General features: G+C 37.7%; 4 protein-coding genes and 1 pseudogene across 4 annotated transcripts; 3 read left to right on the forward strand and 2 right to left on the reverse strand.

Moving 5' to 3' along the window:
- Nucleotides 1-358: 358 nt before the first annotated feature.
- Nucleotides 359-9,603, forward strand: LOC131775545 (argininosuccinate synthase-like). The gene is made up of 17 exons (XM_059091660.2): nucleotides 359-625; nucleotides 1,008-1,076; nucleotides 3,059-3,158; nucleotides 3,257-3,345; nucleotides 4,067-4,123; nucleotides 4,519-4,593; nucleotides 4,956-5,026; nucleotides 5,263-5,293; nucleotides 5,578-5,637; nucleotides 5,935-5,965; nucleotides 6,469-6,553; nucleotides 6,962-7,026; nucleotides 7,420-7,493; nucleotides 7,600-7,758; nucleotides 8,100-8,155; nucleotides 8,530-8,595; nucleotides 9,367-9,603. Exons 1-17 carry the CDS (start codon nucleotides 374-376, stop codon nucleotides 9,425-9,427), a joined length of 1,401 nt encoding a protein of 466 aa, XP_058947643.2. The 5' UTR covers nucleotides 359-373; the 3' UTR covers nucleotides 9,428-9,603.
- A 7,139-nt stretch (nucleotides 9,604-16,742) lies between these two features.
- Nucleotides 16,743-18,930, reverse strand: LOC131775563 (uncharacterized; annotated as a pseudogene).
- Nucleotides 18,931-18,959: 29 nt separating this feature from the next.
- On the forward strand, nucleotides 18,960-24,029 carry LOC131799710 (uncharacterized). Its single transcript, XM_066165987.1, has 5 exons — nucleotides 18,960-19,437; nucleotides 19,692-19,862; nucleotides 20,141-20,371; nucleotides 20,774-20,959; nucleotides 21,242-24,029. The coding sequence occupies exons 2-5, from the start codon at nucleotides 19,722-19,724 to the stop codon at nucleotides 21,305-21,307; spliced, it is 624 nt and encodes a 207-aa protein (XP_066022084.1). The 5' UTR covers nucleotides 18,960-19,437; nucleotides 19,692-19,721; the 3' UTR covers nucleotides 21,308-24,029.
- LOC136280324 (uncharacterized) lies at nucleotides 23,364-24,542 on the reverse strand. Its single transcript, XM_066165343.1, has 2 exons — nucleotides 24,526-24,542; nucleotides 23,364-23,817 (listed from the first exon to the last, which is right to left on the reverse strand). Exons 1-2 carry the CDS (start codon nucleotides 24,540-24,542, stop codon nucleotides 23,364-23,366), a joined length of 471 nt encoding a protein of 156 aa, XP_066021440.1.
- Nucleotides 24,543-26,174: 1,632 nt separating this feature from the next.
- Nucleotides 26,175-27,073, forward strand: LOC136280325 (uncharacterized). Its single transcript, XM_066165344.1, has 2 exons — nucleotides 26,175-26,548; nucleotides 26,680-27,073. Exons 1-2 carry the CDS (start codon nucleotides 26,175-26,177, stop codon nucleotides 27,071-27,073), a joined length of 768 nt encoding a protein of 255 aa, XP_066021441.1.
- Nucleotides 27,074-27,925: the final 852 nt, after the last annotated feature.

Genomic DNA, 27,925 nt, shown 5'->3' on the forward strand with positions numbered 1-27,925 from the left:
CAAGGACATGACATCAGCAAACAAATCCCTCGAGAAAAAAATTTTCCATGGGGTTGAAAATGTTATAACCAATTGTTAACCCTTTAACTCCCAGGATCTGATTCTTAATTCTCCTCTCTGGCTGCTACACAATTTCTTGTAGGATAGTTACAAGAATTTGGTGTTTGATCAAGTTAAAAACTTCTACTTGATAAGCTGGAGTATTCTCATTACCTGTTTGCTGGATAATGTATGGATATTATAGGAAGAAGTTACGTGTTAATCACTTCTGTTAAAGGTTAAGTGACTTATTCCTACGGAAGATGCATTTTTCGCGCCAACGCAGCGGTTTCCCAAATCAGCTGGGACCAGTGCCATCAACCAATCATTCGCGATGGCTATCAAATTGACCAATCAGAGCAGAGAAAATAAGACCGCCAGAAGGAAGAAATTGGATAAGTGGAATAATTACCCACGTTGTCGTGTTTTGGCTGAAGTTCGTGTAGTATTATCAGTTCGAAGTAAGGGTATACTGAACATGTCTGAGGACAAAAAGACCGTGGTTCTAGCCTACAGTGGAGGTCTTGATACATCTTGTATCTTGCTTTGGCTCAAAGAACAAGGGTATGAAGTTATTGCATTCATGGTAAGAGGAATTTGTTTCGTGATAATCACGGGATAACGAGTCGCTCGATCTATTCGAAGCTTATCATTTTATACTGTCTCGGTAAAATTTATTTTCATTGAATCCGATTGTCTGTTCGATGATTTCGACGTGAACAAGACAACCCGTCTTGATTTGAGTTTTTTGGACTCATGTGGTGAGCTTTATGACTCCTGGGTGCAATATGCAAATTATTAGGAATTGAAATAAAAAATTGTACAGTAGCTGAAGTCAAGCGTGAGTTACGGTGACCTAGAGAAACAATAAACTTATTCAATTCTTTCGAAATGACCTAATTATGCTGTGATATTGACCAAGTCTTCCTAGATTCAAGTTTTTTGATTCAATTGTCGTTTTTTCTCAGGCAGATGTGGGACAAGATGAAGATTTCGAGGAGGCGAGGGCGAAGGCCACAAAACTGGGCGCAAAAAAGGTCAGCGATAATCCAAAGTTGCCCTGAATTGCCACGTAATAATAGGTCTTTTTTATGAAAGATTACATGTATTTATAATGATAACGCACCGTGAAGTGTAAACTAAATTTTGATTTCGATTCACTCGACGTTGGTAAAATTAGTTTCTCAATGAAAGCATTCAGAAAAAGATATTTCTTGGAGGATGCAGTACAAAGCCATTTTCCAGAGCTTTGAATTAAAATTGAAACCCTTTTGTGGGTGAACTAAGCTATCGTACGTTTGCCCAAAAAACCGCATTTTTTAGTTTGAGTAAGGATGGGTTTTCTGTAATGGAAATTATGGTAATTGAAAAGATAAATAAAGATTTATTGATCTTCTTTGCCAGGTGCCTTAAACAAGCGCTTTTGGTACACCAGTTTCACTTTGTGTAAACTTTCAGAAATTTGATTTAGTTTACACTTTTTCTTGGTTTTTACTTAAATATTGCCCAATTGTAAATTCTATATTTACCAGAGTCAATATTAGTTAAGAATATTAGAGTATCTGGTGGGATGTTTTCTTCATAAATAATTAGGAATCCTTAATTTTGGGGTTTTTATAAGTATAAGTTTTTGTGTCATTTGTGAAAATCTTGTGGTTATGTGCATGGTCTTGCAGGATTTAAATTAAAAGGCTCTCTTTCAAAGGATAACAAACATTTTTTCATGACCACCATAACAATAATTGGGTCTAAATGATCTATTAATTTTTTTCTGGAGGTTCTGAAAACCAATTAGAAGTAAATCAAATGGATTTAATAAAAGCCCATGGGAGGGGGGGGGGAAGGTAGGCTTGATTATCAGCTGCTTTTCAGGAAATGAGCCATCCCTCCCTCCTAAATCAAGTGATGATTGAAGACTGAGCAGATGAAAAGGGTAGAAATCAAGCTAAGGAGGGAAAGTGTGCACTCCCTATTTCAGCCCAAACAGGTGTACGCTACCAAATAGGGCATGGTTTTTAAGTCATGAGTTTTAACAGGTTATCCAAACTCAATATTTATTGTCATGAATAAGATGTCTTATCAGGCCAGAAGTCTTGAACAGGATGTAAAATGAGGGTGGTGCGCGGTCTCCATCCCTAGTACTAACAATTTTTTCAAACCTAATTCCCAAAAATTCTCAACCTACCTAAATCAGGTTGAATTGCGGTAATCTGTAACAATTTTTTGCTGTGATTAGGGTTATGAAACTAGTGGATTTTGACTTAACCATTTATACCCTTATATCAGCATGTATATTCTCCATACTGTTCTCTATACATTTCCTAACAAGCTGACAAAGAGAATTTTTATACCAATCAAGAGCTTCTTTAGTTGGTGATCATTTCCTTTATTCTTGTGAGATTAATATTTGATTCAGTGATGATATTGTAAGGAGAAATTAGATGCTAGTCGCTCCTAGGGGTCAAAGGGTTGAATAAGGTCTGAACTGAGGGATCGCAGTTGTACCCTTATCCCACCTTAACCCCCTCAACCTCCACCAGGGACAAATTGAGGGTGTTGAGAACTTTTAACTGATCTTAACATCTTGGAGTCTTTTCAAATAAGTTAATTACAAAGTCCTGTATTTAGAGCTCATTGGTATCTTACACTTGTGGTGGTTTTGGGTTCAGTGTAACTTGGATTTGAATCCAAGGGTCTCTTACCATCCTGTTGGGTCCTGGATTGTTTCACTGCTTCCCCTTTTTGCCTTACTGCTACTCAAAGTCTGAATACAAATTTATCCCTTCCCCACAACTTCTTCCACAATCGAATATTTACATGTATGAAAACAAATTTGATCTTGGCCCTTACAGAGGGAATACTTGAAGATTAGAATCTAATTATCAGACTCTTTTCTCACTGAATTGTTTACCTGCAATAATGTTTTTTGAATGGCAGCTATAAAACATCATTTTCCAAACATGAAGTCGTTATGTACAATAGCCCTTGAAAAGCGTATTTTTTCCAATTTGTACCACAGGTGTTTATTGAGGATTTGAGAGAGGAATTTGTCAAAGAGTTCATCTTTCCAGCTGTACAAGCTAATGCAATTTATGAAGATCGCTATTTGATGGGAACAGGTAGATGTTATATTGACTTTTTACTTGGTGTTGAATTCAATAAAAATCTCCAAAAAATTACTTTTACAACTTCTACTTCAACAATTTCTTTGTCATAGCTGTTGCCAGGCCTTGCATTGCTCGTCGTCAAGTCCAGATTGCTCTTCGTGAGGGTGCAGAATATGTGTCCCATGGTGCTACAGGAAAGGTAAAATTAGGATAGGTAATAACATGATTTCAAGTGCAATTTTGTGTTGATAAGCATGGGTAAATTTTTCAAAGATAACAAAGTTGCACAAGCTCGTAGGTCAAGTGCAATTTGTAGTATTTGAAAAATGTACAAATGTTTATAACACCAGATTACAAGAGAAATCATGTTATATTTCTTGTTAATAATGTACTTGAAAAAACATCACAGAGAGTCAAGGCAGACAAAATTTTGAAAGCATGTTTGCTCTATTTGTAATTTGCACTTGAGTTACAACTTTGTATTCATGTTACAACTTTGTGCTTGTGTTACATGAGAATGCATTTGTTTTCAGCTGATCAGAAACGCATAATTTTTTTTATGTTTATTACAAGATCCCTTTCAGTGAAGGTTGTTGCCATCTTTGCAGCCATGTTGGAATCAAGGGTTTTTTATCAGTTGGAACCATAAAAATACCCAGTGATCCCAATTTTGTAGCTTGAAGCTGTCATCAAATCAAAATGATTTGTTTTGCCACTTTGGTTCAAGCATTTACTGAATGTACATGTTGTCTGTAGTCTGTGTTTTCACAACTTTCTTTAAATTGTTTGATGTAACATTGAGTTGAAAATACATTATTTTTTTACCTAGTGCTAATCAAGGAATTGTAACCTTAAGTACTTGAAGAACCAATAACTTTCACTTGACTAATGGTGACTTAATTTATGAATTTGTTTAACAGGGTAATGATCAAGTGCGTTTTGAGATGACTTATTATGCACTGTATCCAGGGGTTAAGGTGGGTTGAAAGCTAAGCATTGACATTAAGGTTTACCTATTTAACAGATGTATGTCTGTTCAGTAATGGAACACAAGAGGCAGCTGAATATGTCACCTGCAGGAAAACTACCAAAACTCACAGAAAAACTACTTCAACTTACAATATAAAAATGGAGTTTGTTTTACAAAAAATGTCTTCCACTAAGAAATGTTGAATTAAGTGATATATTGAGAATTGAAAAATATTCTTCATGAATATTTAAATTTGGCTCTCATGATGAGGTTGTTATCTTTGTGCCTGATGATATAACTGGTACAGGGTGTGGTGAAGAATACATGTTTTCAAATCAGGCAAAATTCTAGTACTTTTTCAATATTATTACAATAGCAATTATATCATTTTTGAATCCACAGGTTATTACCCCATGGAGACTTCCAGAATTTTACGACAGATTCAAGGGAAGAAAGGACCTGTTTGACTACGCAGAAGTAAACATTACTTTACTTTACAAAGTTACTTTTCTCTTTCTTAGTACTTGTGTGTGTAAAATGAGTAAAGTGTCAAATTTATGATTTGAATCCCATTAACCATAACAATTTTTATCAAAGTAATTGAGAACACAGTTAATTTTCAGCCTTTTTCAATTTTGCTTGTTGTAAGCATTGCATACCAAGACCCAGTTGTATAAAGGATGGATAACACTATCCTGCAGATAAATCACCATCCAGCTGAAAAGTGATAGCAAAATGTACCGTGGTATCCTCACGATAGAGATTTATCCAGTGCATAGCATTATCCAAGTTTCAAAGAACTGGGGCAAGATGATTAACTTGTTTATAATTTCCTGCAGCAAAAAGGCATACCATTACCAGTCACCCCAAAGAAGCCTTGGAGTATTGATGCCAACCTTATGCACATAAGGTGAGTTTTTTACCACAAAATTAAGTTCTGTAAAGAGTTTCTATGGTGATGTTTTGAGCCTTAGCCCCTCATTAGAGCAAAGAGAAGAGAAGTTCTGTAAAGTTTACTAATAATTTAAAATATAATTAGCTGAATATGACCTTAGTTGTTTTACCCAGTTTTTGAATTGCTAAACTTCATGTGGATATCACATTACTATTATGTATTAATTACTGTCATCACTTGTTTTGTTCCAGTTATGAATCTGGAATTCTTGAAAACCCTAAGGTCAGTGAGTGTTTATTGATCAATGGGTTCATGGTACTTTCATCTTTATTTTTGAAGATATTGACTCAAAGGAAGCTTAAGTTATCTTTTCTGTTGGGAGAAAAGATTAGTGAGCTTCCCTCAAACTGGATTGTAACATTTTGAGCCCTGTGTCTTTCTAAGGCCACTGTCTTGTGTTTTTGGGTAAGGCACTTGATATTGCCCGAGTACTAATTCCTCAGGTGGCTCAGTCTTCTATTGAAACCTTACGTCTTTGTAACTAAAACCTGCTTTTTCCTTCTCAGACCATGGCTCCAGATGACCTTTACTGCTTTACAACTGATCCAAAATCTGCTCCTGATGAGGTAAGCTTTTAATGTTTCTTGTTTATAATCATGAATTTCCTTAACACGGACTTCTTCAATGTATCATGCAGGTGAAGTGCTCTCATTTACATTTTGATCAGGAGGCAAAGGGTTTTATACATGATGCATCATTAAACCCAACATTTATTCTGTTAGCCTTGGCAAGTTGGGCTTCCTGGTTAAAATATTATTATAATTATTATTATTATTATTATAATTATTATTATTATTATTATAATTATTATTATTATTATTATTTCATCATAAGTTTTATCTTTGCTTATCTTCTTTCATCAGCCAGAACAGCTCGAGCTTGAGTTTAAGAAAGGTAAATATTTTCAAACTATACTTATAAAATATCCTTCCTTTAAGCATTGTTTTAAATGAATGTTCGTCTTATAAAAGTAATTTTTAATAAATATTTCATGTAATTATTTGATTCTCATTGGTTTGAAATTGACATAAGGCATAACTCTGAGCTGTCAGATCACTTTGAGGCTGACTTTCAGAGAAAACAATATTTAACTAAAGGTCTGGAGGTCCTGAGGTCTGTTTATCAGTGTGAAGATAAGCTGGTAACCTGTGAAGTCAGAAAGCAAGGGCACAGGGGAAAGAAGAGCCTCGGACAAAGCCAGAGAAACTGACCTTGTATGGATGTCCTTGAGCTTTCGTTTCATAGATTTCTTTTGACATGCGCAAATAACTTTGCTGTCCTAAGAGTCTCAGCTACTTGTCCAAGGGACCTGTTTTTTTTTAAAGTTTTTTTTTCTAACTTGAAGCAAGTAACACACACACACATGGCCTCACTCACTGTTATCTTTTAAACCCCAGGTGTCCCAGTTCGAGTTCAGAACTTGAAAGATGGCACAGTTCATGACAAACCATTGGATATTTATCTTTATCTCAACAAAATGGGGTCAGTAGAACATGGCTTGGAGATAATTATGTGGAAATAATTCAGTGTGTTAAATTAGGTATGGCTCTGATTTGTATCATCGGAAATTAAGAGCGACCGAGACGTACTTGAGAAATCAGGATTTTGTCCCTTTATTCGTCTTGCGTTCAGCAGTTTTCTCTTGCAATATTTAGAGTGAAGAGAAAAGAAGACATACTCATAACATTAAAAAAACATTTTGCTGATAATCGTCACCCGAAGTGAAGGTCAGACGACCTTTTTTGTGGCATGGTAATGAAAAAAAAACAGCTTTGTACTCTGCCGCTATTTTTGCCATAAAAAAAACCAATAATGTATTACGGTAGTTACACCTGGTGAAAATAGCGGGTCATTTTTCACATCCCAGTTGTTTTTCCCTTCATGTTGTAGTGGTCGCCATGGTGTTGGAAGAATTGACATCGTGGAAAACAGATTTGTTGGAATGAAATCCAGAGGTGAACGGTTTGCTGTATTGCATGATGTCCTTAAATCACTTGGCTGTATGTGTGTTTGTAAATGATGTCAATATGTTTTCGCCAAGTCATGTCAAAATATGCTTGTGCGTATTGTCAGTCTTTCTTTCTGGCAATGGAAAATTAGGAGAAGAAGCGGAGAAATCCTTTCGTTTTGTCTTGTAACCAGCGAAGAGGCTGCTGCTCAATGGGAAAGACGTAGCTCGGGTTCCATGTCCTTCTCTCTCCCTACTTCTTGCGAAAACTTGCGCTCTAAATTGTTACTCCAGGGCTTGCTACTTAGGCTGCACCGTATTTGGTACAATACCAATGATTAAGAGCGCTCAATAAAGGGTTTGTTACAGTTTTTCCTCATATCTATTCTATCTTTCAAAGGAATCTATGAATGCCCCGGTGGTACCATATTGCGAGCTGCGCACTTGGATATTGAGACATTCACAATGGACCGGGTAAGTTGTGAGAGACGTGAATTCATTAAATGGATGCTAACATAAAACCATGCAGAGTTGTATGAGAGATGACGTGTAAGTGTTTTTCTCTTCTTCTGTATGGAAGGAATTGCGCAAAATCAAGCAGATGTTGGCCGGCAAGTTTTCAGAGCAGGTTTACTATGGATATTGGTACAGTCCTGAAGGGGATTATGTGCGTTTCTGTTTGGACAAGAGTCAAGACAACGTGGAGGGAAAAGTGACGCTGGATCTTTTCAAAGGAAATGTATGTTTTCTCAATTCTGTTACAGTTTTCGTGAAACTCTGTATAAATTACGTTAACGGTTAAGGTTGTAAACTTATGGGGTATATTGGCAACATGCATGATCACATAAGAACTCTGCCACCAAAACGCACGTCTGGAAATGAATGCTTGCGCATAATTTTTGTCCATTTGCGCTGCTATAGTGAGCCTATTGCCTTCATCATGAAGTTGACTGCCTGAAACGCTCGTGGCGTACTTGCTAGAAGCCGTAATTTTAAGCAAGCTTTGGTGCTATTTTTGTTGTCAGAAGTACATGTAACTATTTCAGTGAATATTTATTTGTATTAATTTTCCTGTGTAAGGTTTACATCAAAAGCCGTGAGTCTAAAGCATCCCTCTACAACGAGGAATTAGTCAGGTACATCACCTTATTCTTTTATAGACGCGATAAATGTTTGCTAAGTTGCAAGTCTGAGTGAATTTCCAATTCCCCATGTTCCATTTTAGTAATGATGGTGACTTCTGCTAAGGTTATCGAAACATCATTCACCACTACCGACAACAATCCCTCTTAGAACTACCTTCACCCGGACGATCAGACTGCACAAACGTTTCCGTTTCTTGAGTAACATTAAAGTTCAAAAGAATTTCTTTCATTAAGGAAATTTTACTCATCCATTTATGCAAATCCGTTATTGAACGATAGATTCCTCACTTAGTTTTGCTTTAAAATTGTCAATCATTACTTTGAGGGAAATACGAAAAATGTACGAGTTCCTGTTTCTTCCTCAGCATGGATACCATTACTGGCTACAACCCACAAGACGCAGCTGGCTTCATCAGAATTAACGCTCTGAGGTAATGAAACATTCTATATTTACCTTTAGTCCTTCTTATGTAGCAGAGGGAAAGCTGATCAAATTTATCGACAGAGAAAAAAAGTTAATTGGGTAACGGAAGTAATCTTGGATTACCTTGCTCTGCCTTTCTTCACCTCGTGTCTGGTTTAGAGCCTGAAACCAATCTTGACTTGATCCGTCGCCTTTTTCTTCGCCTTAGGGAATCTTCCTGTTGCAATTTAGTTCTCCTTCTTCCTTATTAGCGTTTGTGTTTACTTTGGCGACACTCAATCGGAATGCAAACATAATAGTCATCAGGTATACTAGGCCAAATCAATTATTGTGGAATGTGCTAAAAAAAAACAAAAAAAAAAAAACAGTAGGCGTACCTAAAAGACGGAGTATTTACCGTAGTTGATCTTCTTTTGTATTTAGCCAAGCGCCTCAATAAAAGGAGGTGGCTTGAAGTATGATTATATGAAACTCCCTTTTAAAATCAAGAGTAAAACCCCCAAGGGTCATCATTTATCGTCGGGGGAGGGAGAATCGGGTTTTGTTGTTGTTGTGTTGTTAATATTCCTATCAACACCCCCTCCCCTCATTAGCAGTTAATTGTCAGTCAATTTTCTATCTTCCCTCCTTTATATTCTGTTGACGATGACTGATCCACCCTCCATTCCCCCTGAACACCAAATGACCCCACCCCTCCTGTTTTATTCTGCGGTGAGTGTAATTAAGAATTCAGTGACCACCTTGAGCTTTGCTTGTTTATTCTTCTGTTTTACTCAAGGCTTCGTGAACACAGCCGACTCAGAAAAGCGCTGAACAAGGGTGAAGAAAATGGCGCCTGATGTGTGGCAGGTGACTCTTGGAGTAACGAATAAGTCCCTGAAAAAATTGTGTGGAGAAATTGGTGACAAAGCGAAGCTATTAAAATACAACACTGCGGGTATTATTATTTTTAGTAAACTAGAAACTAAACTTGTGTTTATTTGTTTAGTTAGAATAAAATTCTCGCAATAATAGAGGCAATGTTTGAAGGTTAATTTGCGTGAACCTCTCTCAGTCAGTTGTTTGTTGCCCCTCTATGTCCAATATTATTAAATTGACTATATTTTTTTATCAATTCGCCGTCCGTTTTGTCTGATGCCCCTTTAGTTTTCTGCAGTCGCTGTTTTTTCGGCGAAGAAAAATTAATGACTCGCAATGATTTAAAAAGTTCTTGGAGTAAAATGCATGAGAGGCTGTGACTGTCTCCAGTACAATCCTTTCACCTAGTGTGCTCGTTCGCTTGAGCCGCGGTCGGAAATTTATAGTCTTGTGAATTATAAATGAAGGCCACAAATGATTCGTTGCCGTCCTCAGTAAAGCCACATACCTAGAACTCAGGAACTGAAAGGGTTGTGGATTTTGTGGACTCCCCATGTACGAAAGTGATTTACTGGTGTACAAAAACACCCTAACCCTAACCCTAACCGTAAAGCAAAATGGTGCTCTTAACAGACCTCTTGTTCTTAGTTTCTTAAGCTGCCACACCCTCCTCCCTGATATTCGTAACGAGATGTCTAAGATCACATTATACTGCATGGGGTTTGACGCAGAATGTTCGTCAATTCCAAACGAGATGTATTTCATAAAACTCCTTCCACTGAGCAGCATAAGGTGTGAGAGCAGTTATCAAAACCTCGTGATTTCGTTTCTTCTTGCGTAATCGACTGTGGTTCGTAAGTGATTCTTATCAGGTATTAACTGCATCATTTGGTTAAGCTTTAAAATAAGCCAAACAAAACCGAGCATATTCTACGTACACGTATTCAAATCATGCGATATATATAGTGGAAATGATCAAGAGTGTATTTTATTTTAAATTTTCAAATATTATTGTAATCGTATGTACAAAAAACTGACACAATTTCAGCACAATTTGTGTAAATTACCCAACTCCCCCCCCCCCAAAAAAAAAATAATCAGCTGCGTATATGTCATGCGCAAATGCTTATTAATATATTTACAAACATGTTTTAAAAAAAGTCATCTTGAGTTCAATATCTCGTGTTCAAACATAGTTGATTAAATGATTACAAACGTTTTCAAGCGATGAAATTTTGAGAGCAAATTTAATCCAGCAGACAGCCTTTCTTTAGCTTCAATCAGATGAAGAGAGAATTGAACTTGATTGCATTTGAAATCTGTAGAATATAAAGAGAACCAGTGTCAATGTACAATCCCATGGTAAACCAAAGCACCAAAGTTAGAGTAAATGGCCTATGCTAAGAAGATTTTGACGGCTTTTCTCATAGCCTGCAGAGCAGGCGTAATTTTAGCGAGTGCTCAGTATTTCCTGAGCGAAAATTATGGCCGCCTCCTTTGATTTGAATGACAGCGGAAGGCTGGGGAGAGAGAGAAACTTGTACACAGCGGGTGCGCGAAGGTCAAAATTAAGGAGAGGGGTGGGGGTCCCCCCCACTGCTTCCTCTATCTTCAAATCAAACATGGCCAGTTGAATAAAGAATGGCGAGATTCCTAAAGTTAACTCGCCCTATTAACACGGCTGCTCTGCGGGCTACTTTTCTCAGAAAATGCATTACTTAATTACCTTTTAATAGTATGATCCAAACCATTTGTTGAAAGTCCTGCCCAAGAATCCTTGTCCTGAAATATAATGTACAATTGAGACGCAGTTGAGACTGCTTACCAGAAAGGAGAGAGAATTAGATTAACTAAATGTAGGTTGAAATAAGGTCACATGCACCCTCGCTGAATGAGGAACTCCAGCCCTTACCACACCCCTTACTATCCTGCCAATAAGCCCCTTTTGAGTAAATCAACCCCCTGTTTTTATTGGCTAAGAGAAATCCTTATGGCAGCTGTGAAACTGCTGGCTTTTAACTGGGCACTTACGGTATGTATTTGGTTCGAGCAACTTACCAGTTTGTTGAGTAGCTTGGCTATTGAAGTGATAAGTCTGAGGGTAAACGGAAACAACCTGAGATCCACTTGGAAAGATGCTCGTAGAAGGTAATGGACGATGCTGAGAATATGGACTCCCTAGACAATCAAAGAAGGGTTAACAAACCTTAACTTACTACGGAATTTTTTCACTGATAACTTTCTGTTCAATTTGATACCATTCACTAAAGGAGCGTGGTAAGTTTCTCAAGACCCCAGTACTATAGGGCCGAGTGCAAGTCGCTGTACGAAAATAAGCCCGCGCTTCACTACTTGAAGTAATCTGACGAGACTGATCGAAAACACGAAGCCCAGATCCGAGAAAACGGTAAAAGTGGAGCGTATTTTTCCTTATAATATTCTTAAGGTAGCTACATTTTAAATTCTTCCTATTCATATTTGTGAACTTGGTAGAAATTTGACTTAATGTGTAAAGAAATCTCTGAACCTTTTAGCTCTCCTGACCAAAACTGAATGTTTTTACGTTCGACTTTTCAGAATGAGCAAACAGTGTCCTTGATCGCGAATGTAATGTAATGTTCAACTGATCATACCTCTGGCTTTCTTTGAAAACGGGTTGATCTCACAGGGTGTGCCGGTGTTCTTGAATGCAGCATCATTTGAGATGATTGCCGGACTGTTTCTCACAGTTTCAACTTCAGCAAAGTTGGGTGTAGGGGTATGTGGTGGTCTTTTAAGACCTTTAGCTCTCTTGGAAAAGGGATTCACCCCGTTATATGTGATATTGTTGGATGGAACACCTTTGAGATGGACTGGTGGAGTGTGATTCTCATTTTCAGCTCCTCTCGTGTTAGCAGCAGGGCAATCAAGTGCTGACAATGGATTAATCTGTCCGCTTGAGTACTGAGTGGTAGTATTAAATACTGTATTCTTGAACACAGCATCATTTGAGGAAGTTATCTCGCTGTTTCTGACGGTTTGAGCTGGAAACAATCTGGCCGCAGGGATGTGTGATGGTTTCGTAACGCCGATAGCTCTCTTGGAAAAGGGATTTACCCTCTTACCATAAGAACCAGTGATATTGTTGGATGGAACCCCACTGAGTTGAACTGGTGGAACTTCAGTTCTTGGGATGTTAGCGGCTGAACAATCGATTGTTGGTCGATCCAGCGCCTCGGCTTTATTGGAAAATGATTTAATCCGTGTGCCAGAGGACCGAATGGTAATGTTAGATACAGGATGCCTTGGTTGGATTGGCAGGGTACACTTGTCGACTTCAGGCGTCTCAAACATATTCACAGGACTTTGTGCTGGTCGGTCCAAGCGTTTTGCCTTCCTAGAAAACGGGTTGACACTCTGACCAACGGAACCGGTTATCAGGTTGAATTCGTCTCTTCGGGGTGGTGAGAGGTTTTTCTTTATTTCAGCTCTGACAAAACTGCCATCGGGGGCGAATGGTGGTTGACATTTCAATTCAGGATAGTCTTTAGTGAAAAAAAAGAAGTGCAAGAGCAAGTTTTATTTGGGTCATTTTCAGACTGGCAAAGCGAAATATGAACTTGGACCACCTCATATTTTTCCTATGTATTCAGTGTCAGTAAGAGACTATTGAGACTGTTTTAATTATGAAATCAGCGAGTCCTTCTCTGAATATGATGAAGTGAGTACTCGGCTAAGTTCGTACAGCGATTCGGTACCTTGATAATTCGAGTGTTTACTTGTTTTTGGTTACACGTCATACCACCCAACTTCAGCACAATAAAAGTTGGGCTGTTGAATTTGCGAAATTATGTTATACAGGTTTCTTTCGTCATACCTTGGGCTGCTTCAGTGGAGGGCTTTGAATTTGATTTGACATTCTTCATGGCCTCAAGATCTCTTGCTGTTACTGGAAAGTTTTGAATTTCGAGACATCCACCGTTGTTAGATAGAGTGTCAAACCATGATGGTTGATGGTCAAAGTAAGCTTTACCTAATAAAGAGAAAGTTTTGAATAATTGTTCATGGACGAAAGCGTTATCAACGATTCTCAAGTTTTGGGGTTAAGTGCCTCTTCTTGTCTTGAGGATAGGAAATGAAATTTTTGTTACTTTACTCAAATGTGGTACATACTTTATTTTCAGGACTTCTAATCTCGTTCCAGATCCTACAGTTTAACTGTAACTTCAATGAAAGGTCTGGGTACGTGACTAGGTCGCTTCGCCAATGGCATGAGCCGCGATTTTTACCTAGAGGTGTATTATTTGTTCTGAGTTTTTTTTGTTTTTTTTTTTTATCTTTTCTGAACTGTGAAGCGATTGTTTTTTACAGTGATCGATAATGCTCCTCTTCCCATCAATGTTTCCTTGCGATGCTTGGAGACTAACTTTGGCCATAGAATTGCCATTTCAAGTAACATACTCACCATTAAAAAATTGTAGCTCGCCTTGGGATTCCTCTAACTTTGTTGTATTCCTCATGACACTAACATTTGCCCCACCTTTGAGCTCGTCGATAGTCTTCCATGCCTCCTGTAGCTTTTCATCCATTGCCGCCATTTGCTTGGCAAAATCCAACTGATTTATTTGCCAGCTTTGTTGTACTTGGGACAGTTTTTCTTTGAGATCAGAATTCTCTTTATCTTTCTCAAAGAGAGCTTCTTTAAGAAAGGTGATCTCCTTCTCCTTAGCTGTTAAAATACGAGAAATAAACGTCCATTTTATAAATACTTAGAGTAAAAGATAGATCAAATTCAAGTTTTGAATGATAAGGTAAATTGGGAAAATATTACAAAAATGGAACTGTTTCGGACGGAATGAGAAGCAAGGGTTAGGGGGAATATTTATTGTCAAGAGTCTACGGTGAATGGGTCTTAAATGGTTTCCCTGTGCACGTGCACTTCTCTTATCCCGCATGCGTCATTACTTAACTAACCGTTAATTTCTGTTTCGAGGTGGATGATATTTCTCGTTAGTTGTTCCTCTTCTCTCGCAGCCTGGTAGAAAATATGTCAAAAATAGCATTTTTGAATTTAAGAAATTAGAAGTGAACAAGAAAATTGAGAATGCTAAACATAATCAACGTACAGCGGAATGATACTGGAATGTCGAAGAGTGGCGTCATAATCTGAGAACTTTAGCTGCACGCGCTTTTTAATCTCTTCATGAAGAAATGTTTTCAGAGTCAGTTTCCTGATCACCTTTAATGCCAAATAATCCAATTTTTTAAATGTTTTTCTTCAATGTTGAACGGGCTTAAAAATGAACTTATTTTGAAGGGAAGAAATTACAATGTAAATTAAACCAATTACAACCCATTTTCATTGCATGTGTATTGAATGAGGTCTATTTGCAAGACGGCGTTCGCGAAAAAATCGCAGAAGTTCTTTTCTTCATGCTCCTTCCAATATCAAATTCTAAATTCTGGATTCGTCTCCAAAAGAGACACACTTTTGTCTGAGTATAATTTGAAGGGAACCGATTTTCTCTCAAACTGAACCCACTACGAACTTTTTCACAGCTTCCATATTGAATGAGGTCTACTAACGCGTCCGCGAAAATGAAATCTGAGGTTTTTTCTTCATGCTCCTTCTGATCATAAATTCTAACTTTTTTATGCTAAATGTACGATTTTACGAAAGCGAAAAAACGCCTAAAGCTCGGGAAATGCCCACCTCATTAGCCCTGATCCGTGCTCCGTGTGAGGCCTCCAAAGGCTCATGATAATTCTCAGCGGAACGATAAGTGACACCGGCTTCTTCATCAAAATTTCTCGCAGAACAGGATTCCATCACGGACTCTATGTCCTCTGTGATGTTTTTGTTCATTTTGGAATCAATATCTTTGGAAAATGCAAAAATATATTCTCTTTCACTTTGCTTCAGTAAGAACCGAGCTTTCGATTTGCTTATGACAAGTTGCATAGCAACGTCTTTGTTTCGTCACTTGTTGACATCACGCCAGAGTTGAAGCGTTAAGCCTGGGCACAAGAATTTTGTCGAAGCGTCAGAAACCAGAGGTAGCAATTAATACGCTTTAACAGTAAAAAAACGTCACTAAAAAGAGACTATTGTTTTCAGTTTATTATTTGCTTTCCGCGATGTTTGAGAGGGCTTACCTTAAATACAGTTCATAGATTCTAACAATCATACATCGGTTCTGTTAACTTTTCATTACTTCCCTTGGCCAAGATTTTTACTGATAACCTTTGTGCGGTGGGTGCATTTATTGACCGTGATGAACCCCAATTTGTAGTATCTTCGCCAAAATTTTTAGACGAGAAGAAGAGTCTTCAAGTTCTCTTTTAAATAAGCAGACTGTTTTATTCTGAGTTGTGTATTTAGCTCCACACTTCCCCAATTCCCATTTCTCATATTCTCCAGTCTCTCATCTGTTCCCCTGCTTCTCTGTTTCTTTGCTCGTCTGTTCTCTCTTTTTTACGTTTCTCTGTCCCTTTGTTCTCCTGTCCTCCTATGTTTCTCGTCATCCATGTTCCGAGCAGTCTTCCCTTTCACGTTTTCTGTTTCCCATTTCCCTCTTTCCGTTGTCTCATTCCTTAGTTATTTCTTTCCTCTTTTTCCAAAATATTTTCTGCGACACTATTCTTCCCTTCAATCCTATTCCTCCGTCCTTCTAATTTCGATTTGCCCACACAAAAGCAATGGAAAAGAAATTCCAACCAGCAAACAACGCTTTCCGAACTATTTTTTATTTTCCAAAATAGCCTATTTTTTGATAAATCAATAGTTTTCCTCTGCATGTTTAGGAAAACTAGGAAAATTAATCAAATTTTGCACACAAAATCTTAAAAAGATTAAAAGATCTTATTTTCCCCTGCAAGATTGAGCATGTCCGTAAAAAACTGTGTTATGAGTCAACCGTGGAAAGATGCAGAGGTAATCTGCAACCACTCAGTAAATGGATATTAAAGAAATTCTGCAACCAGTCACCTGATGTCACAGAAATTCTGTAACCACTCAGTCACTAGATGTCACAGAAATTCTGTAACCACTCAGTCACAAGATGTCACAGAAATTCTGCAATCACTCAGTACCATGTTGTCACAGAAGTTCTGCGATCACCCAGTCACAAGTTGTCGCAGAAATTCTGCAACCACTCAAGCACTGGATGTCGCAGAAATTCTGTGATCACTCAGTCACAAGCTGTCGCACAAATTCTGCGACCACTCAACCACTGGATGTTGAAAAAATTCTGCGGTCACTCAGTCACAAGTTGTTGCAGAAATTCTGCGACCCCTCGGTCACAAGTTGTCCCAGAAATTCTGTGGCCACTCAACTACTGAATGTCGTAGAAATTCTGCGATCACTCAGTCACAAGTTAAATTCTGCAACCACACAACACATAAATCATTATGCCGCAATCCCAGTACATGCGTGTTCTAAAGCATCGTTACTACGCATGTGTCACGACACTCTATGTAACTTTACACAAAGAGTTAAGCCCAATTTCAGAAAGGAATGGAGTCAAGGAAAAAATTACAGATTGATTTGTCCTCAAAGCAGCATATCTTTCCTTGAGAAATTTTCTTGTTGATGGCATTAGCTTGTTGTCTTCCGTTAGCTCAAATGAACTGCACACTACACAGCTCTTAGGAAGGATCTCCACCCATGGTCTAGATTTTTGTCGGGAACATGCTGAGGAGTCCATTTTCCATAGTAAGTACCCTTCCAATAATGCACCTTAAAATTGTCCTCCTCGACGGCCAGGACCTTTCCAATGCAGGGAAGTTTATCGTAATTAGCTGTACATAGCCACAAAGCAACTGACTTGAAGAGTAGCGAGGAAATCGTCTACCATTTCAATAGGCGCTTCCCTTTCCCTCGGGGTCCTGTAACGACCTGTGTAAATCTGAAATATTCAACAGACATGTCATAAGAATTTGCTTGTTTAGGTGCGTATTTCGACTGAGATGTATCAGTTATCAATTGTTCTTATCATTTTTTCATTATTTGATTAATTATAAGTAATGGATTATGTAACCGTGTCATATTCTATTAGTGCAATTTGGTGTGAATAAGCACAAATAAGTTTTCCAAAGACAACAAAATTTTTGCACGAGCCTGAAGGGCAAGTAAAATTTTGTGGTATTTGAAAAATTTACAAGTGCTTGGTAGACCATATTGCAAGAAAAATTTAGGTTATTACTTGTTAATAATGTACAGACAAAATTTTGAAAGTGTGTTTGCACTATTTGTAATTTGCACTCATGTGACAACTTTGCATTTGTGCTACATGAGAATTAACTTTTTTTCAGCCACTCAGAAGCATGTAATTTTATCATGTACATTATTATATATCTAAAATTGGACTTGTGTAATCTATAACTGGATGCAGAAGGGATTAGAGTAATGGACCCCTCTAATTATTTCTCTTTTATATCTGTAGGACCATTTGAAGGCTTGGCTTTTTAGTGCCCATTGCTGCATTTTAATTATTATTCACCTCTGTGATAGGCTGGATCTCCTCCTCTCTGAGCTCTAAAAGTTCATGTGGGAGTTCACCATTTGAGGCTAAAACAGTCCTTGGAGTATTCTTCAATTTATCCACTGGCCAAGTGTAGTTGTCAGGTACTGATAATAGATTAAACTCTGTTTTTTCTAACCAGGATTCCCACTCTTCAGATGCTTTTAAGGGCGTATTCTTGGGATATTTGGTGGGAATATGTCTCTTCAATCCCTCCATGTCCAGTTTATTTAGGGAAGGAGTCACAGGATTTGGCTTTCCTGAGGGTAAACTCTAGTGTGGCAAAAAAAGACAAACAATGAATTTGATATATGAAAGCTCACAAGGCAGCCAGGTGGACAATCAAACATGGTTTGATACTATTCTGGTTTAAATATTTAATAACTGTAACTTCTCTGTTAAATTCAACAAAATTAATCTCTAAACCAGAGTAGCATCAACCCAAGTCTAATAATATATTTGTTGGCTCAAATTTCCTTGACAGACATTAATGAGTGTTTTCTCTTTCCATTTCATTCTTCTTTGACTTATACACATTATGGTCCCAATCTTAAAGACAGGGAAAAGCAGTGAGATACATTTTAAGTTGAGGATCAATTTAAACCCAGCATATTCTTAACATGTAATGTCAGCAAACATTCAGTTATTTGGAGCATTAATGTTATTTTTCAGGCCTATAAATTGTCAGTGCCAATGCTACTTCAGAAAACATCAGGTAAGCTTTTAAGTTACTGTTTTAACTATGACTCAGGAACCACAGATTAAGAATTTCATATGCTAACCTTCAGCATTATAATGGGCTCTTTCCATGGCTCATGGCTCCAATTTCTGTAGTGCATAACTGCTTTTCCATCCTCATTCGATGTAAATTTGAAACACTTTGGAACTGTGTGTTCATGTAACTCCTCACAATAATCACTAATCCATGATTTTATATCATAAACCATCTTGAGCATATAGGGCTTAGGTGTTGGATTCTTCATGCATGTTTCCAGTGCCTTCAGTAATTCTAAGTGACAGTGAAGTGTAAAATAAATTAAGATCTTACATATCCTCTGTAAGTAAACATTTACACAAAATTTATAACATGTCAATGTCACATTTAATCTGTTAATTAAAGTGGAAGAGTTCACACTTTCTAAAGACTAAATTTTGAACCATGCTCTTGCCTCATGCAGATATTTTTTCCATCATAGTGTTAGTTGCAACGTATTTATATTGATAGATAACTTATATGAATATTTGCCACACAAAATTACCACATTGCACAGGCAGTTTTGATTGTTGGACCTCTCAGTTACTCCAACTGTACCTTGAAATAATTACTTTATGTTACAACTTTAAACGATTTGCATGAAAATGCCCAGTTAAAGGGACAGAAAGCTAAAGCCTTGGACATTGTTAAGAAGGGGAAACCTGTGCTTAGGCAGTGGCAGTTAAAACCCCTCTGCAAGTTGTCCCTAAAAGACCAAACGTTTCTCCTAAAAAAGGTCAGATATCTGCTACATTGTCCCATAAATCATTATAAAGTGTATCATGTCTTCAAATTTGTATGAAATGTATTAATTCAATTGTTCAATTTTATTATCATTATGATCATCACGATCATCATCAAGAATGTATCTCCCTGAACTTTTCTTTGCTCTTTTAAGCTCTGTGGTTGAAGAGAGGTTTCTTACTTTCAGAAAAATAGTGAAGATGTGAATGCTGATTATCTCCGCTTGTTTTTATTCATCGTTTTTAGGTGGCAACTTGTGAGTTAAGCCTGGAAGAGATGAAATTTTCTGCTTCCGAAGTAAAATCTCTCAGACCTGTCCAGGAGGCCATCGTTAAATTCTTCAAGATCAGCACATGGGAAGAGGCTATTGACGAATTTAAAAGCGCCGTATCATCTGAAAAGTTGTTGCAGTTTGCTGTAAGTTGACATGTAGTAGTACGTACCTCAGTGACTTATTTGACTGACAATTTTTCTGTTTACACTGTAGTTAAATTATGTCATATTGCCCTTCTGAGGCGATTTCCCTTTTGAAGTTAAATATTTCAACTTCCCCATAAAATTTCCTTCATTTCTAGATATTATGAATTCCATCCCCTGAGGAAAAAAAAACCTTCGTTTCGGATATTCAGTTTTAGAATCGATGCATGGAGCAAATACTGGTCGATGTACTTAGTTATTCGTTCAATATCTCGCAGGGAAAAGATTTTGAACAGACTAATGAGTTCCAGAAATACTTGCAACTTTTAAAAAGAATACGAACAGGAGAGGTCATTGAGACGGCCGACCTCATAGAGGGAAAAATGGGAGCATTTGGGCTCGTAGTATTTAGCAACAGCCTTTTAGACGTACAACAAAGTGATCTGGCAAAGTTGCCACTTTACGAGGGAGCGTTTTTAACCGTAGGTGAAGCAGGGGAGCAGTGCAAGGTAAGATTAAAATCTAGGTGAGAGTCTCCCGCTACCGTTCGACTATCGAGTGACTTGGAAAGAAATGAATTAAAGTGACGAGGCATTGTTATTTTAATTGCCCTTGTTAGCATAAGATGTTATGTTTCTTTTCGCCTTCCGTTGTTTTAATTTTCCGAAAAGTTTCATCTTAACCAGGAAATTTTATAAGATAAGTTAAATGAACTTAATATGAATATTTACTTCATTTTTATGATAAAAAATCATGTTACGTTCCAGTTAGGCTGAGAACGGCAGGGAAAAATCGCCTTTAACGAATACATGCAGGATTTTACTACAATCCTAATCAATCCTTCTGTTTTTTGTGGATAACTTTTAGTTGTTTGCATTTACTTATTACGATTCGTATTTTTCTCTTCACAGAATCCTGATGATGAAATAAGTACTGTTACCCGCATTAATTTCTGTAAGCTCACATCATCCAACGTTGTTTTATTTACAATGGCTGAAGGTGTGAAAAATCTAAAAGAAAAAATGTTAAAAGAGGGCGCTACACTGGTACAGCATGGCTACTTTTACGTCCCAAAAAACCTCAAACTGCAGTGCAAGGTAAGATACTTCTAGAATTAAACAACTGTCCTCAGAAGAAAGTTTTAAAAACTTCATAGTCAACAGAATTGAATTATTTGATTTACTTGTGGAGTTAACAAAAATATATAGTTCATGATTCTATAATCTGGACTTGTTTTGAACTTTCTCCTTGAGAGCGTATTACATGCACAGTTTATAGTAAGGTTTGGTGAATTAAAACGTTCCAGCACTGTCGAAAGAAATTAGTAAGTGTATAATACGCATATATCATATTGTTGATACTCATTTTAATTTTTTTAGGTCCGTATTTATAGGAAGCCTTGGAAACCTTTGTTGTTGGACACTGGTCTGTCTCAAGGCAAATGACCTCGAGACATTTGTCCGCCAGTAGAGAAAATTTGATTTTCTTGAATAAAGAAAGTTCATTCCCAGCACAAGGCTACACATGGCTTGTAGAAAACCTCTCCAGAGAAGGGGACGTGGTTATTGATGCTGGAACCCCCAATGGCTATGCAATAGTGGCTGCGTTGAGGAAAGGGCGAAGCGCAGTTAGGATAGACAGTACCGCTTAGCCTTCCGAACAGGCAGCGATAGAGACTAAAATTTGCAGTCTTGTATCTTCCTAGTTTATATGTCAATGACAATATACTAGTTAAAATAAACAATTCAATTGACATAGTTCATGTCAGCAAAAATTTTTTGGAGAAAAGGAATGTTGATTTTATTTCATCCAATACGCCTCACGCAATAGACCGATCCAAGGTTATCGACGCCATATTTCAAAGGGTGCAAAACCACTGGGGCGAGCGCGCGGCCAAACATACTCTGCAGCGCGAAAACAAGCTGTTCTGTGTTTGCTACTTCCTAGTTTTATTGATTTTTTAACGTTGAGAGGTTTTGATATTATTCAAAAGGTATTACTTGCCATACTTGAGCATTTTCTACGTTTTTGCCGATGCCGAGACTAGCAGAAGAAAAGCTTGAATATCAAGACTTTTTGAACTGGACCCTGACTTCGTTGAAAGATTTTTTAGCACTTCGAGGATTGAAACAGACAGGCAAAAAAGCCGAACTTGTGGCGAGAGCATTCGGTGCCTACTAGCTGAAAGCACCTAAGAAGTTTTCTCAAGAAGAAATTGACAGGAAATTGAAAGAAGAGTACCAACAGAGACTAAAAAAAAATCGGATAAACACCGACCCCAATTCTATTCAGAAAGAAGACTGGAAGGAAAACGTCCATGAATGGCCAAATATAGATGATGGAATGCTTTTTAGCTACATCTTAAGAGTGAAAGCAGTGGATGTAGATTAAATGTAAATCATCGTGATCTAGATCATCTCCCTTGTCAGCCCGCCTCACAGTCCCCTCCGCAGTTGTTACTTCATCTTCGTTTTCTTCGCTGGCTAAACGTTCACTAACTTTGCGTTTTTTTGGCGATGGCTTGTTGAGAAAGTCGCTTAATGTTAAGAAAACCGAAGGATAGTCAGTACTTGGATTGTGGCGAGTTCTCGTGCCCTCAGGAAAGTGATTTGAACAGACAAATGTGCCCTCCGATCCAGGTTCGGGATTGAAGTTATCACTCCGTCCTTTCGCGACTTGTTTCCTCCACAATTCAGCTAAATTTGGGTCTTTTGGCCACCTATGGAATTTCAATTCTTTTACGTGAGATCTCACAACCAGTAAGTTGGGAAATCGCTTGTCGTTATCACAAAATCCAACACAACAACGCGCGTGTTTCGGCATGGTAAATGCGTCGCCATTAGTTTGGCCGCGCGCTCTCCCCAGTGGTTTTGCACCCTTTACAAAATGGCGTCGAAAACCTTGGATCGGTCTATTCAATAATAGTGGCGTATTTTATAGCCAATATGTTGAGTTGACAAGAAACGTCATTTTTGTTAATGTAAGTCTGCTTTGTAAGTTGAATTACCTACTCATAAAAGCTATGGGTCCCGTTAGGAGCCCTTAGATTCCAACCGTGAGGTTCCTTTCACTTGCTTTATTTAAAAGCATGCAAAAAGCGGCAGGATGAAGAGTATTGTTGATTTTATCTCGTATATAGAAAAACATTAAAAAACTAGAGTTGAAAATGACAGTATAGATTAGGACCCTCAAAATTTCCTATCTGAAACTACTGCAGAATTTCTACAACGCTAAACGTAACATCGTGCAGAATTTCCGCAGCACTTGACGGTACATCGTGCAGAATTTATGCAGCACTTGATGTTACATCGTGCAGAATTTCTGCAGCACATGACGGTACATCGCGCAGAATTTCTGCAGCACTTGACGTTACATCGCGCAGAATTTCTGGAACACTTGACGTTAAATCGTGCAGAATTTCTGCAGCACTTGAAGTTACATCGTGCAGAATTTCTGCAGCACTTGTAGTTACATCGTACAGAATTTCTGCAACACTTGACGTTACATCGTGCGAATTTCTGCAACACTTGACGTTACATGGTGCAGAATTTCTGCAACACTTGACGTTACATAGTGCAGAATTTCTGCAGCACTTGACGTTACATGGTGCAGAATTTCTGCAGCACTTGACGTTACATGGTGTAGAATTTCTGCAGCACTTGACGTTACATCGTGCAGAATTTCTGCAGCACTTGACGTTACATGGTGTAGAATTTCTGCAGCACTTGACGTTACATGGTGTAGAATTTCTGCAGCACTTGACGTTACATCGTGCAGAATTTCTGCAGCACTTGACGTTACATCGTGCAGAATTTCTGCACCACTTGACGTTACATCATGCAGAATTTCTGCAGCACTTGACGTTACATCGTGCAGAATTTCTGCACCACTTGACGTTACATCGCGCAGAATTTCTGCAGCGCTTGACGTTACATCGCGCAGAATTTCTGCAGCACTGGACGTTATCCAATGCAGAATTTTAAATAAACCGGGTTATCAGATTTTTTTAAATATTGTGTTCAAATCATAGACTTTATTGTTCATATATTAAATGTTCAGAGAATTTTGGGCACTTTCACCATGTTTAACAAACCATGCAGTGGAAAATGGAATATTTTTATGGGTAAAATGCCTTGACATTTAACTGTCCTTTGAATTAAACAAAGTTTTGCCCTTTTGAAACGATTCTTTTCCTTTCTCCGTGAAAATCGAAGTATTTCTGGTGCTATCATTTATGAGACATTTCCGTGCTTTCTGCCTAGATAGTGCCACTTTGAAGTCACTCTTCCTCTAGGTCTATAAAAAAAAGGCGTTATTCAACATATTTTTGCGGAATTGACACTAAATTTACTCAAATAAGCCATTTTTGGCGGAAAACCCTATTTTGGAAAACACAAAATAATTTGGAGAGCGTTAAACGTAACAGAGTAACAACTCGTACAAAAACATTTTTTGTAGCTTTCCGAATGACGAAGTTAATTTAACTGTATGTGCCACGAACTTTTTTTAATTCTATGGGGTATCTTTGCAAGAGCAGCTTATTCTGTCATAAGACAATTCTAGCGACTTCTAGCTAATTGTAATTTAGTTTTGTTGTCTAGTCCTGGTGAACATGGGCTGAGCTGTTTTACTCACTGACACGCAGTCAGGATGGCCTACATACGGCGCGTAACCCAACATCGTCAGATATTGAAGGTAATTTCATTATTAAAAATAAATGGTGGTTCATATTCAACTTCATCTATAATATGGATGAAGTTTAACGTTAAATCCATTATGCGACTCTATATTCACCTCTTACCAAACGATTTAGTTCTTCCTAAGATATTGCAACTCAAATTTTAGGTATAAGTGTTCTAAAAGATGGCGTTTTGTATCCACGTTTGATTGAGAAAAATAATTTTCACGGCTTGTGTTTGTTCCTTTCCAGTGGAGTCTCCAAAGCTATTATGTTTGGCGCATGTATTGTAATGTTCAGTCTAGTATGAATTCTAGTTTTCTGGTGATTAACAAAGGTAGATTGATACTAATCAGACAAATATCATTGAAAATTAATGGATTAAAGCTAATATCCTCTGAATTTTGGCAAGTTAACGCTCAAGTCATCTTCAATTTTAGACACGTGCACGTCATCTTTACGACTCTGACATTATTATTAAATCCAGTCTTCATATCATCAACCGAAAAACCATCTATTAACTGGACTTTGAAGATTAACTTCCATAAGTAACAAAAATATATTTTATAGCATGAGGCCATAAACAGGCCAGCCACTTCATATGTTCTCTATTTTGTTTTGTTGATTAAATTTTGGAGAATAGAGTGGCACCATGCGATTTGTTACCATGTCACTCAGTGCTGTTGATTGGGCATATCCCGCGGTGAATATCCCCGCAATCAAGGTCAATTATTTTTAAGTGAACATCAAGGACCATAAAAACTTTTTCTCTTGTGACAATCTTCTTTACACCAAAGAACAAAAGTTTGAAGAGTGTGAACTAGAGGTTTTTTCGTTTTTGTTTAATTTTATTTCTTATTATATTTTATTACTTCTTTTTATATGTGTTTTGGACAATTGACAAGTGGATAGTTAAAAAAGAATAGGACACAAGTGAACCTCTTTCAATAACCCTGCAATTTGCTATAATTACAAGATTAGGAGTCTCAAATAGCAATCAAAATAGTAAACCAAAAATCACATCAAACAAATGTCATGCAATGTAAGGAAACTCTCTAATACAAACGGTTATAATGTTGTGAAAGGAAGGGTATAGAGAAATTTGAATATGGAGGGAGGTATGCAAATCTTGAATAATTTAAAAATGCTTACACTTGTATATGTGAGCAGAATGGTAAAAAGCTCAATCAAAGTTTTAAAGCTATTGTTTATTCAAAGAATGTTATATTTTCTTATGAGTGGGAATGGGTTGTTGTCATTCTCAACATTTTACATGTAGGTCAGACATATTTTGTATTTGACTCCATCCAAAGATTTATTTGTTTTTATCTGAGTTGTTAAGATCAGATAGCATTTTGGCCTAAATTTTATTGAAAATTGTCAAAACATACTTATATGCAGCTACCTTATTACTATATATCAGACAGGTGATCTATGCATAGGTGCGCTTTATTTTCTATTAGCAGGATCTTTAAAAAGTCTTGAGTCTAGTCCCATGCTGAGATTTAAAGAGATGTAGAAGTACCTATAATAACTACCATAATTGTTTACTCAGTAAATCACTGCACTGAAGTATAAGCAGATTTGGGAGCATGAATAATTTAAATTTTAATTTTATTTTGTTTTTCACCACGATGAATAATCACAATCTTTTTTACGAAATTAACCGGATATATTGGCGCACAACCCTAAGGTTGATTCGTCGACATGAGCGTTGCTCGAGCAAGCTTGCACGCTACACCAACCATCTCACCTTCCTAACAAGGTGCATCAAGAATCGCGTTGTTCCTAAAGATCTACGAGTTCGACCGCCAGTCCCCACCAAAGGCGCACACAGAATCGCTGCGCTCTCATCCATGAGATTCCTGAGGGAACGGATCAGACTGACACATAAAGCCAAGGGAGATGCAAAGAAGAATACAGAATCTATAGCACAGAGCATAACATCCGCTCCCTCGACAAACGACGCCAACAGGATACTAGAACAGATTAAGACCAACACCAACGAGTCTTCAACATCACCAAAGACAGACATAAGCAGAAGTTTAAAAAACTTATTCGAGAAAAACAGGCGGCTGTGTCATCGATTGATACACCGTGTGTTGACAAAACTAATTTGGTTGTTTATTTATCTTGTAGGTCCCTTAGCTATTCCGAGAAAGCCCTACCCAAGAAAGGACTGAACTTCGCCGTAACTCCTGCGAATATTCCTGCCACAGAGATCATCGCCAAGGTGGAAGCAGCCGTAAGACAACTCGACACCGAACAAGCAGATACTGTCAGAAGAGCGCTCAACGGTATCCTTCAACAAGCAGAACCACCAGAGCCTAACATCACGAAGGAGATGCGAGATGCACTTAAAAGCCTAAAAGAAGACAAGTCCATCATGGTTCTCCCAGCAGACAAAGGGCGCGCTAGCGTAGTCATGGATACCGACACCTACCGAGCTAAGATATCTACGCTTATTGAGAACGGACCGTACCAGCTCCTCAACAAAGATCCGACAGACTGTCAGAAAAGCTGCTTACCTTGAAGCGAAGTGGATATCTATCAGAGGCCGTTTACAACAAGATCAGCCTAAAATCTACGGTTTACCGAAGATCAATAAGGCCGATGTACCGCTAAGACCTGGTGTGTCGTGCGTAAACACCTTTGCATATGATCCGCTTATGCCACTATTGACCGTATGCATAAAAGACGGAGTATTTACTGTAGTTGATCTTCTTTTGTATTTAGCCAGGCGCCTCAATAAAAGGAGGTAACTTGAAAGTAAGATTATATGAAAATGGTTTTCTAAGGCTCCCTTTTGAAATCAAGAGTGATACCTCCAAGGGTTATCCTTTATGGCTAGGGGGGGGAGGATACATTTAAATTTACCCAATCCCCTGAAAGGCTCTGTAATATTCTTACTAACCCTCGTCTCCCCCCTGTTAATTAGCAGTCAATTTTTTTTCTTCCCTTCTTTATGCTCTGTTGGCGGTGACTGATCCACCCTCTGTTCCCCCTGAAAACTATGTGACCCCGTGGTTCGTAAGTGATTTTTATCAGTTATCAACCGTATCATCTGGGTTAGATTTAAGATAAGCCCAACAAAGCTAGCATACTCTACGTACACGTATTCAAATCATGCGCTAAGTAAAGTAGAAATGATCAAAAGTGTATTTTATGTTAAATTTTCAACTATTATCGTAATCGTATGTACAGTTGTCCCTCCCCCTTCGAAAAAAGAATCATCCACTGCGTATATGTCATGTTTATTAACATATTTACAAACATGTTTAGAAAAGGATCATCTTGAGTTCAATATCTCGCGTTGAAACATAGTTTATTAAATGATAACAAATGTTTTCAAACGATAAAATTTTTAAAACAAATTTAATCCAGC

Source organism: Pocillopora verrucosa, chromosome 4, assembly GCF_036669915.1.
Source record: "Pocillopora verrucosa isolate sample1 chromosome 4, ASM3666991v2, whole genome shotgun sequence".
NCBI classification, from domain to species: Eukaryota; Metazoa; Cnidaria; class Anthozoa; order Scleractinia; family Pocilloporidae; genus Pocillopora; species Pocillopora verrucosa.

What these genes read in the sequence shown, in the direction of transcription:
- LOC136280325 (XM_066165344.1), top strand. Translation starts at nt 26,175, where the DNA reads ATGAATAATCACAATCTTTTTTACGAAATTAACCGGATATATTGGCGC. An exon ending in ATTAAGACCAACACCAACGA is followed by an intron (nt 26,549 to 26,679) that starts GTCTTCAACATC and finishes TTTATCTTGTAG; the next exon opens with GTCCCTTAGCTATTCCGAGA.
- LOC131775545 (XM_059091660.2), top strand. Translation starts at nt 374, where the DNA reads ATGGCTATCAAATTGACCAATCAGAGCAGAGAAAATAAGACCGCCAGA. An exon ending in ATGAAGTTATTGCATTCATG is followed by an intron (nt 626 to 1,007) that starts GTAAGAGGAATT and finishes GTTTTTTCTCAG; the next exon opens with GCAGATGTGGGACAAGATGA. An exon ending in GCCAACCTTATGCACATAAG is followed by an intron (nt 5,027 to 5,262) that starts GTGAGTTTTTTA and finishes GTTTTGTTCCAG; the next exon opens with TTATGAATCTGGAATTCTTG.
- LOC131799710 (XM_066165987.1), top strand. Translation starts at nt 19,722, where the DNA reads ATGAAATTTTCTGCTTCCGAAGTAAAATCTCTCAGACCTGTCCAGGAG. An exon ending in AAAAGTTGTTGCAGTTTGCT is followed by an intron (nt 19,863 to 20,140) that starts GTAAGTTGACAT and finishes AATATCTCGCAG; the next exon opens with GGAAAAGATTTTGAACAGAC. An exon ending in AAGCAGGGGAGCAGTGCAAG is followed by an intron (nt 20,372 to 20,773) that starts GTAAGATTAAAA and finishes TTCTCTTCACAG; the next exon opens with AATCCTGATGATGAAATAAG.